The sequence below is a fragment of the Ciconia boyciana genome, chromosome 6 (genome assembly GCF_034638445.1).
Source record: "Ciconia boyciana chromosome 6, ASM3463844v1, whole genome shotgun sequence".
NCBI lineage: Eukaryota > Metazoa > Chordata > Aves > Ciconiiformes > Ciconiidae > Ciconia > Ciconia boyciana.
In genome coordinates this window covers 22371495-22383502 of record NC_132939.1, presented here as the reverse complement: position 1 = coordinate 22383502, position 12008 = coordinate 22371495, and the positions used below count along the sequence as shown (strand labels likewise).

Below are 12008 nucleotides of genomic sequence, written 5' to 3'. Positions count from 1 at the left end.
ATTGGCCAAAAGACGTCCAAATTGTGTTACCTCTGTACTTGTTTCCTCAACTAGGAAACAGTGATAATTCTATTTATTTTGAAAGCACGTTAAGACCAGTTTCGTTGAATTGGGGGAAAAAAAATAAACAGTGCTAGGTTTCAAGAAAGAAATTAAAAAGCCTCTCATTTTATTCTTTCATCCATTCTGGCAGAGCAAGGGGACTTCCTTGAAGAGCTGAGCATTTTAGACTCATTGCTAATGCACAGAACAGACTCAACAAAGTGTGTAGGCAACTCAGCTCTCAGTAATAAATTGGTGCTTTGCATTAGGGCATCAGTAGATCTTGTGTTGAAAATATTTTTCAGTTAAATACCATATTTGAAAGTGTTTTTCTTCAATAAATGTTTTATTTCTGAAGAAAATTTAATCTTACATTTTAATTAAAAAAGTGAAAACAAAAAAGCCTAGTTCAAAACTGACCATCAGAAAACTGAGCAGTTTTGATTTCAGGAATGCCCTGAAAGAACTGTAATTCGTCTGCCTCTTTGAGTCAACCCAAACAACTCTGCTTCTCCGCTGATGAACAAGAGGCTCTAGGGGGACTTTACTGATGTGCATAAATATCTGATGGGACAGTGTAGAGAAGGTGAAGCAAGACTCTTCCCAGTTGTGCCCAGTGACAGGATTAGAGGCAGTGGGCACAAATGGAAACACAAGTAATTCCATCTGAACACAAGAAAAATCTTTTTACTTTGATTTACTGTGACGGTGGTTGAATGCTGGCACAGGTTGCCCAGAGGAGTTGTGGAGTCTCCATCCCTGGAGATACACAAAACCTGTCTGGGCATGGTCCTGGGCAACCTGCCCTAGATATCTCTGCCTTGAGCAAGGTGGTTGGAATAGGTGACCTCCAGAGGTGCCTTCCAACCTCAACAATTCTGTGTCTCTGTGATAAACAATGGGGGATTATAGGAGATATAGTCTGGCCAGGAGTTTCACTAAACCACAATTTCCCTAAGGCTTTTGTTCACTGAAGTGTTCGAGTTTCCACTTAGATTTTCAATACAAAATTTACAGTATCCATACACAACATTTGTGGGGGTTTTTCAGCATGAAGAAATGTTTTTTTGCTGGAGTACCAAAGTGGAAAAATGTAGGGGATTCTAAGTGATTCCAGCATATGGGTTTACCTGGATACTAGCTTTACCACCTGGCTGCTATCCAGATCAGAAACAGAAGTGGACCAGTTCGTAGCACCACAGACAAGTGACCACATGACAACAATCATGTGGTCTAACCTGGTAGCTCTGGAAGTTGCAAATGCTTCCTATTCAGGGACCTATTAAAGCTCTTTGGCCAGGCTGAGGAACCATGGAAGGCATCTATGTATTGTGCTCTTCTAATAAAGAAACCTTGTCTCCATGGCCTGCCCACCTGTCCTTGCTCATGGTGGCAGAACTGAAGGGGAAAGATATTTGCATAGTCCCTGACTGCTGAGCCCACCAGGGTTCATTGCAACAATTGTAGGCCATGGCTGGTACACACCTTGTGCTGATGATCTGATTTGTAACAGTAAAGGTAAGGTGGGACTTCTATTTCTGAAGAAAAAGAACCTTACCTGACTGAGTTTCAATGTGTGTCAGTGAACTACATTTTCTATTCTATTTTTATTTTAATAAGATATAGGAACATCTTTGCTGTAGGAGGCAAAGTGATCCTGGAACTGACTTGAAAACTGACTAGTAGTTACTGGTTAATGACTCACTACATATTTTCTGCTATCATCTGCTGTAAAAGAGTAGCTTACGAGAGAATATACTACATTGTTTTTGGAAAGTGTGAATTCTCTCTTATTTGGCTAAACCGACAGAATATTAAGCATTTGATTACCATTAAAACACAGTAAAATAAATCATAATTACAAATATATTTGTAAAGATGCTAGAACACAAATGATTGGTACCATGTATCTGGCTTATCAACATCTGTTTAAAAAATCACCTCTGTGAACAAAGAATGGTCCAGTCATTTGAGCACAAGGTGGGGATCTAGAAGCTCCTATCTTCTAACTCATGTTTCCATAGATGTGGGACAAGACGAGTAATTTAGGAAGTGACTCAGGCATCTGCCAGTCCAGAAGGGTTTGGGTTTTCCATAGATCCCACGCGAGCTAGGTCAGCCTCATGTGCTTGTTCCAGATAACCTAGGACGTTTATTACAACACTACATTTTTATAGTTAGGTATCTCAATCATTCATTAATCTCCCTTTTCCATGGTTTAATTATCTGTAAAATGGAAAGATTACATTTTTTTTACCCAATAGCATCTCTATGGTAGTGGATGAATGAATGAGTTGGAAAGACCCTGAAGTTGCAAGGCACTAGCAACAATATGCTGCAAGTACTTATCTGAGAAAATTTGGTGAGTCTAGTCCTTTACTCTTCTATGACCAAATTAGTATTTTTGTAGGGGCAATGACACCAGAATTAGTGGGATACAATAGTGAAGACCTTTGAGAAATTCTGCCAACTCAGCTGAAGAAAAACAAATAAACCACAACAGATGTGCTCCGCTGCTTCTGTATGAAACACCAATTAAAAGGAATTTCCCAGGTCAGCTTTCTTTTCAGAACAGCTTCTCAGGCAACAACCAACTTCACTGAGTGGTGGACTTGACCTCAGAGGTAACACAGAAAAGTAAGGAACCAAAACATGTTCCTGTGTTGGGTTTCATGCTTGTTGCAGTAAGTCCTTTGCCTGAGGCAGGCAGACCTGCTAGGGAAGGGAAGAAGTAGAAGATATTTACATCTACAGGGAAAAAAGAGTATTTTCTGTTTTCAGCAGTATTTTTTGATGAAGGTGTTTAATTTTGCGCATGAATGTAATAGCCTGAACTATTCCCACAAAGGCAAGGCACTGTGGATCTGTGCAAGAAGCTGTTCCCCTCTTCCAGCCATCTTTCTCATCTTTTCCTATCCTCCAGCTGTATTTCATATCCTTTCCTGTCCTCCAGTGTCTGGGAACTCCATGGGTTCTATCTTTTTGCCTGGCTTTTTTATTCCTTAGTGCAACACTGATTTCTCTGTTCAGAGCAAATTCACAATCAAAAAAAATTAGGATTTGTCCCTACGCTCATAGTTCTGTCAATCAAAAACTTGTGTTTTTGAACAAAATGCAAGAAATAATTAATAAATAAGTCTGAAAAATTCATCTACACTCTCTCAAGCTCTCATCCCTATTTCAAGTCACGTTCATGTCTTGGCCTCAGTCCCACCTCCAGCTGAATGAAGGCTTAATTTAAAAATTGGCTAAAAAGGCTTGAATCACAGCAGAAAGTGGAAGTAAAAAATGTAAACAATGATAGCAGAATTTCTGACTTTGCTCCCTTATGTGTATATATTATATTGTAATTATGTCTTCTCTACTTTTTTGCTTTCTTTCCTTCAGTGCTGGAACATTACCTGTCACATTCCGGTGTCTTGAAGAAAATCTAGGCATTGATAAGCGTGTAACAAGGTTTGTTCTTCCTGTTGGAGCAACTATTAACATGGATGGAACTGCCCTTTATGAAGCTGTGGCTGCCATCTTTATAGCACAGATGAATGGAATTGAGCTGGATGGAGGTCAGATAGTTACTGTGAGGTCAGTTCAAAATATTGTAGGCTTTGTTTCTACAGACTGTAAAATACAAAGCGATGTCTTCTCAGTAGCTGTGGGATTCACTGTGAAATCCATGGATTTATAATAATGATATGCAAAGGAATGTCATATACGTAGGTCCTGGTTCTCTGGTGACACGCGCTTTCTATCATTTGCAGCCTTAGTGCATGCTGGTGGTGTTTTTACACAGTTTTGCAGTTGACAATACGATGTGAAATACAGCATTCTCTGTCCGGTGCAATGCCTTTTTTAGTATAGAGGGATGCTACGAGTGATATATGGGGCATTAACTTTCTAGAATGTATCTGTTTATATACCATGGAAGAAAAAAGTGTACCTAAAAATGTATCCATGTATTTATGTTTTCCTGTACTTTTTCTGTGACTTTGGTGAACAGCAAACAAAATGGACTAAGAATAGCCTAGCCTGAGGGTGAGATTGCCTGCAGCATGGTCTGGATGCTCCCAGACTTTTTATTTCTAACCCAGCAAATATTACTTCTAGTCTTTTTGTATCAAATTGTCATATTGAGGACTAAGCTGAATATCTGGAAGGACAAGGGAAAGTACCCATTAAAGTGGATAGGAGTGATTGAAAACTGTTTACTGTAACGGAGTTTTAAGACTATTAGGTAGGGTGACTAATTAAAAAACAATGGCAAAGTTGACTGCTGCAGCTAAAGTTAATTTACAATGGAAAACTTGATGAAGACACCAGGCCTAACGTTTTGAATAGTTAAAATGTAAACCACTAGTGGAGGCTGCCAAGCTTGCCTTCTTCCTGTAGTTTTCACCCACCCACCCTTCTTTTATTAAACCCCTTTAACACTAAATAAACTCCTGCAAAGGGATGTCTAATTCTATGTTTATTGCCCAGCTATACTAGTTCCACATTTTCCATTTCTTTACCTCCTGCCCCAACCCCTGAAATAGTACAGCCAAGGTTTGTGAAAGGTTCAGGGCTGCTTCTGATGAAGGCAGATGCTAGACCTGCATGATGCATATTTGTTGCTAAGACTGAAAACAGTCATTTCAGAGATGCGACGTATTAAACTAAATTGAGATCAGGGAAATTCAAGTCAGGAATCAGCTGTTGTCTAAGAGATTTGGTAGGCTTGAACCTGAGTTACTCCTCTTCTCCTCCTCTGAGGGACTGACCCAATAGCTCTTCCTGATCTCACCATTTCAAGGCTGGTTTAGCCAGCTTTGTGACTCACATTTACTAAGCAGGTGGCAACTTTGGGCTATCTGTAAGAAAACCATTGGTTCTCCTCTTCACGCGCTATAGCATTTTTGCTACAACAATATGACAAGAACTATCTCTTGAGGTGGCAATACAAATGAATGAAAAGTTATTAGGTTTTGTCTGTCAAATCCAGTTTGTGATACTGAGGATATTCAAATGACCCAGACATAAACTCACAAAGACTTAATTAGCCTTTGACCAGCCCCAGTTACTTCAGAGGATCTACATGACAAATATGATTTCCTTTCTTCTTTGGGAGAGAGTGATCTTGGAAATGGTAGCTAAGCCAGACTCTGTTTAGACCTGAAACATGGACCTTCATTCCTCTCCAGCCCTGTAAGCACTGCTGTGGGAAGGTTGGCAGGAGCATTTCCTCACAGAGCTTGGAAGCAATCCCTTACCAGTTCAGGCTGGAAGTGCCTGAGGAGCTGGCACTGTGCGCAGAGCCTGACGGCAGAGCAGAGCATCCTGCCTGCATACCTGCTGGACCTATCTCGGTGTTTAGTAGGCCAGGTTGCACTCTAACCCAGACACCTGACAAACACACTGCAGCCTGGATTGTCTGGGTCAGACCCAGCCATCTGCCAGCTCTAAATCAGGCTAACATCCTCACAGATTAGTTCTGTGGCTAATGGCCGAGGATTTCCCCCACAGAGACCTTTCTCCCCTACTTCTGTGTTGGAAACACTTTCAGATTTGTTGGGTACATCCACAGAAGTACAACCATATTACTCATCTCTCTATTTAAAAAGACAGGGATAACTTTTTATTTCCTTTTTCCTTGTTCCTTGTTGCATTTTCCTTTCCTTCCCTCTCCCTCTCCTTCTCTTTCCTGTTTTTCTCCCCTTGGCTTGTTCTCTGACAATTTTATTTTCCATTCTTTGTAGGATTGTCCAATTATGTTGATATTAGTTATGATCTGTGTTGTATTTTTACAAACATTTGGAGCATAGACATTCACTCTACTGGTCTTCATCAAAAAATAAGAGAGGCAAAAACAAAGACAGGTTTGGATTTATGAAACAATCAGATGAATTTTGCTTTTTCATCTAGGGTGATTTGTATCTAGGCTTGGTACACCACTGGCTTGTACTGTGGGAGTTTTGGATGCCAAGACTTTTACTCTTCTATACTTGATAATAACCACTTTCTCTCAGCCATTACCTCACAATTCAGTCTTCAAGTACCATAAATAAACAGAAATTAACCACCCTGAAAATTCAACCTGTAGCCACCAAACTTCAGTAAGTCTGGATGATCAAAACTCAGGATTCAAGACTCTGGATGTGTTGGCAGAGCTCAGAAAACACCACCAGGCCAAAGATTTGAATGTCATAACCAACTTACAGAACTTAAAACTCTCAGACAACCCTCTTATAACTCTCAGAACAAACCCCATAGATCTGGCCTCCCCTAATAAATAATTTTGGAGAAACACAAGCATCAAAACTATGGGCTGAGCTTACCGTGATTTATCATATAGTTGTTAGTTTTCTGGAAAGAACTCATTAAAAATAAGACCTTCCTAATGATCACGAGTATGCAATGAAAAGTGTATGTTCCTCTTCCTGCTACCCCCATTTGATTTTTGTTTTTGCAGTTTGACCGCCACCCTTGCAAGTGTTGGAGCTGCCAGTATTCCCAGCGCGGGACTTGTCACTATGCTTCTGATCCTTACTGCAGTGGGTCTCCCTACCCAGGACATCAGTTTGCTTGTTGCTGTTGACTGGCTTTTGTAAGTTGTGTTGACTCCACTGCTCAGTGCAGAAAAAGTAGCGAGGTAATGCTTGTCCCTAGTGCTTTTCAGCTGTTGATCTTAAAGAACTCTCCTCTACATATGAAGCAAAGGAGGAAATAGGCTATTTGATGATGTAGGAGACACTGAAAGAAAGCAGCTTCTCAGCTGGTACAAATTGTTGTAGAGCTACTAAAGTCAGTTTCTATGAGCCAAGGATCTTCTTGTAAGACCCTTGGGCTCACACTTATATGTTTTCTTCTTCCTAATGGTGCCTCTCCATCACAGACATAGCTCAAGAGCAGTTTTCTGATCTTGCTTTCATATTTCTGTTTCTTATAGTTGTGGTCTAAAATTAAGGACAAATGCTGAAAATGCAGATTCCATCAGGACAGTGTCAGCAACTTACGTGGTGGTTTCGGCATTTGTAGTATCAAATGTTTTATGCTCGTAGTGGGGTCAGTCTATTTCTTTTTGTACATAAGAAAGTAAAATACTTTTAAGAAAGAAACTGTACTAGAGCGGGATATAAACCAAAGACAAATAATAAAGCAAACTGAAGGAGAGAAGGTAATTCCCTAGTTTGATTTTCCTGACAGATCACTCAAACTGGAAAGACTGACTTTCATTTTCAAGGAGTTGAGATCAAAGTCCTTCAGTGCCATTGCAGGTCCTCCAACAAGAAACAGCTAACCCACAGATAGTTTTCCAAGGCTTTTGTTCTTCAACGTTTGAATACAGAAGCTGTAAATATAGACAGCACATATGCCAAGCCACATCCTTTCTCATGTTGTCATTTGACAATGTGGATATCTTTCTGCACAGAGCTGACAGTGACTAGGTAGTCCTCTAAGTAGTACTGGCCTCTAGAGGCATTTATATTGTCCTGTACTGCTGCAGCAACAGCCATCTCTCCCCTAATATTCTTTTACATAGTAAAGACATATGTTTCTGTTGTGCCAGCCGTGGTGCCAAGAAGGGGAGATGTAAGTACCGCTCTGTACTATTTGTGCATTTTCTCTTACACTAGCAGCCTCAGCTGCCCGCTTGTGGTAGCTTTCAGTCCCAGATACACTACTAAAATTATGCAAGAAGGAATAGCAGAGTTGAGAATGTGAAGATAAAATAGAAAATTAATTTTCTGTCATTATCTTTTGGCTTATTGAGAAGAATTCAAGAATTTGGTCAATCCTCTGACATGTATTTTGGATCCACTGGTATACTCTATCTGTTATTACCTATCTTGTCACTAAGAGTTGTGAAGAATAGCACACAGTGCCTGTTTCTGCTTCAGGGAAAAATGAAAGAGGAATTTACAGCTTGGGAAGGCAAAGGGAAAAGATGACTTACATATTTTATATATAACTGAATATCATTATATCATGACTCAGAATGGTGAAATGAGCAGGGTTCAGCAGTCAGAGTACAGCTGGCATAGGGAAAAATGTGATATTCTGTGGGTTTATTATATTTATGAGGTCATGGTTGAAAACAGGAAAGCAGCATAGGAATCTGCAGCTGGGAGGAGGACAGCAAAAGGGAGGTGCATACTCATTTTAAATATATGTTTTTGCTGGCTCTCAAAGTAAGGCAAATAGGTAGGTTTCTGCAGCTGGTAGGAGGATATGCAAAAGGAGCCTGTGGTTTGTTTGTTTTTTTAGGGAAATGTCATTTAAAAATATTCTTGTGGACTGAGAAGCTCTGCCCACACTAGCAAACCTCAGAGCTGTAAGTTTACCAGCAGTTCTGATCCACTAGTAGGTGTTGCATTTCAGGCTTGGCTTCAGCAGCCATGTTACTGCTGGCTCATCCAACCCTGCTTAGGAAATAAAAACATCTGTACTGTGGAGCTGTAGGGATGATGCATGTAAGTATAGGAAGGACAGTACTTACGAAAAAAATATTTCAAGGTATCTTTGCAAAATAAATGCCAGGCGAAAGAACCTTTTAGCACAAACGGTTGGGTTTGGATCCTCCTGGCCTAACAACCAGCAGTGCAATTGCAGCATGATTCAGAATTGAAAGGTAGAGAGAAAAGGGAAAAGAGAAAAAAAAGGACATGAAAAGCTCTGTGTCATGCCACTAGTGCTACAAAGTTAAGACAAAGTTTGGTGGAAGTGTTGTGCTAATTAACATATGTCAACAGCTAATAGCTTTATTTTCCATCTTCCAGTGATTGTGTTGTGGTAGCCACAATGATCTAATGAGATATGGAAAACGATGCTGCTGACATTGCTGATCTTAAGAAAAGGCACACAAGCCAACTTCTGGGCAAGCTTTTGGGCACACAAACCAGACTTAAAGAATATCTGAAAGGAAAGGTCATAAAAAGATATTTTTCTTTACTTACAAATATTGTGTTCTTCCATTTCCTTAGATCATCAAATAACGTCACAGCACTATTTCTAACAATGTAGAAGAGAAAGTTAATAAAATATTTAAGACCCAATTCCAGCCACTTTTCTGGAATCAGTGTGTAAATGCAAACAGCCATGTAGTAATATTTGGAATAGCTCTTTTATAACATTTCAATTCCAGATAATGAAAGCTTTTAAAAAATTTCCTACTTTATGAGTTTTTCAACATTTCTGATGAAGGAAAATATCAGAACATCAATTGATTTTACAATGCTACCATCATCTGAAACTGTGGTTTTACCAAAACTAGTTTTGCATGGTTTGCTCATGGTGTTATGAAAAGCTGACTTTTGATTGTCCTTAAACTTGGCACTCTCTCCATCAAATTGGAGCCAAAAGGTTTCTGTATCGATTTTTTCTCAAGCCTCTCCAATATCTAGAGATTAGGTTGCTCAACCTTTCCCCCTCCTACACATACATACACAGTGTGAGCTATTTCACCAGGCAACTTTCCCAAGATTTCACAACTCTCATAGTTTCTCAGTTTAAAACTAAGCACAACAGAGCAGTGACATTTAATAGGTCAGTAATTATAGGCCAACAGCTGGAATAAAACCAGCTTCTTTTGCTCTAGCCAAAAGCTGGCTACTTTCCAGATGTGAGAATGACAAGCTTAGCAAATATCATAGCACAACCTCAAATAGAGTGGTATTTTGCAGTGAAGAGAGAGTAATTAGAGAAAATGGGCTTGGACGGCTGATCTGGTATTTAGGCCTTCATTCAGTAACTCAGAAAAAGATTTCTTGAGTTCTGACTGTACCTTGGCTTAGATCTAAATTCAGAATATTCAAACCCAGTTGACGTCTGGATGTTATGAACAGGGCCTTATATAAATCGAATTAAACCATAGGAAACAGGAGCTCTTTCCTGTAACGACAGAGGTGAGTCAATTAAACATGTCACCTGGTCTTTGACTTAGCAGGTGTGCTAAGATTTTAATCTCCTTTCTAAAATCTAGTAAGGTTGATATACTGGGATGTCAAGCTTTCAGGGAACAGGAGTAACTTTTTTGCATACTAGCATGCTATATAGGTACTATGACATTAATAACAAGGGGGCTTGATGCAGTTCTTCTTATTTTCTATTCCTTTCATCTACATTGTTAAGCTTCCAGTTCTTCTGATTTATGCCAGTTTGAGGAAATTGGGCATTAATCCTTATCAGGATTTAAAAAATTACTTCCCAGTTATTCCAAAGCCCATTCTTACCAGATGTTGAATTGGCTTTTGATAGAGAACTTTGACTTGCAGTCTCATTATTCCTCTCAGAAGCTGTTACGGACAATGCAGAAGTAGCTGTGTTGGGGCAAGTAATTTACTAGACTGCAACTTTCTGATACTGATTTTGTTGACATCGTTCCAGCTGGAATTAACTAGTTGGTTGTTTTTAACATAAAAGAGTAAGTACAGTCTTCTTTGTTCTTCTTAGGGTGTTCTTTGGCCCAAAAGAGGTCACTGGCACTTTGCTGTTGATTCCTGACAGCCAAGACACTGTCCTTTCTGTTGTAAGGAACTTACTTGTTTACTTTGGTTCATGCAGTATAGCATGTTCTGCAGCAGTGTGCAGTTTGTATCGCTGGATCTCATGCCTAGTAGTACATGCATATGGGCTGGAGCATCTCCTCAAATGACCCTTTCATAATTTGAAGCATGCCTCAATTATATTTATGTATTCTCTCCACCTTGGTTTTTTGGCATCCTATACTATCCCTCTGTCATCTGGCATCAGTGAATCCTTTCAAAATTTAATACCACTCATACAAAAAAAATTAAGCAGGTGTTCTTTTTGTGTAGCTATATTGCTGGGTTCAGTATATTTGATGGTCTTAATTTAAAATTACACTCGGAAAGTCATATTTTCCTATTCTGCCACTCTGACCATGTTTAAAACACTCTTCACAGGTATGGGATGAGAACTGTATAAAGCATTTCATTTGTGTGAAGCCAAACTGGAAGGATGTTTTCCTCCTATGGGTTGTTGGTTGGTTTGTTTTTCGGGGGGATTATTGGAGGGGTTTTTTCCTTCTGGGTATTCTCTTGATGACAAAAAAATAAAAATTAACTGCTTCAACTAAGATACTACACCACAAACTCCAAATATGTAAGCATGATAATGTAGAGAGGGAGAGGAGAAACTTGAAAGGGAATACAGTTCCACAGCTGGGAAAGGCGGATTTATAGATATTTAGAGCAAAGATGTTAAAAAGGGCTCAAAAGTTTGTATGGCCATGAATAGGCATGTGTAATGAATGTTTACCAGTTTGGGGTTTATATATTTAGGTTTTTTTTCTCGGTGTTCTACAGGAAAAGAAGATGTCACACAAATCTATTACCAGAAATACTAGAAGGGGTGTTTTCAAATTAATCACTGTCACGGGAAATGAGGTCTTACATGTTGGCTTTTCTGTCACTTGGCAAATGTCCACACTGTTCAACCTGCCCATTGAAAACAAGTCTTCGTGAATATACCTCTGAGAATTAATCAGTACAATCGCTTCTCTGACCTATTTGACAAAAGCTAGACTCAGTTGCTGCAGTAGCTTTAAATTGCAACCCTCAGTCAGAAGGTTTTTAGGAGTCTTATGTTTAGTTCAGATATGAAGAGGCAAATTAGACTGTAAATGATTTCAACATGTGTAATACAGTCTACCTGCAGTAGGAAAGATAGTGGGAGCCCATAGTCCTGCAGTGCTCTGTAAGACCATCTCCCATTTTTGCAGAATTTTCAGCAGGTTTGGGGCAGAATTCTGAAACCAGGGAAAATCCACAACCTTGAGTTCACTGCTGACAGATAGAGCCACACTCTAAAAACGAGACAAGAGAAAGGTGGCGTGTCTGTCCAATGTCATCCTGTGCAAGAAGTGCCAACAAACATGCTTCTTTGTAATGAAGCATGTGAGCGTTTGTTGGCACCCTCCTACAACGAGGGGCACTTGTTACTGAAATGCTGTCATAGGCTCGTCATATTGT

At 39.6% G+C, this 12008-nt stretch overlaps 1 protein-coding gene across 11 annotated transcripts in view; it reads left to right on the top strand.

Moving 5' to 3' along the window:
• The window catches only part of SLC1A2 (solute carrier family 1 member 2), a 103456-nt gene that overhangs the window by 77754 nt on the left and 13694 nt on the right, over positions 1–12008 (top strand). For all 11 annotated transcript variants that reach the window (XR_012042918.1, XM_072863808.1, XM_072863806.1 and 8 more), the window contains 2 exons: positions 3430–3624; positions 6488–6622. Coding sequence is in view for 10 of the 11 variants with exons in the window: in XM_072863808.1 (XP_072719909.1) it covers positions 3430–3624; positions 6488–6622 (330 nt within the window). In the remaining variant the exon portion in view is untranslated. The remainder of the gene's footprint in view (positions 1–3429; positions 3625–6487; positions 6623–12008) is intronic.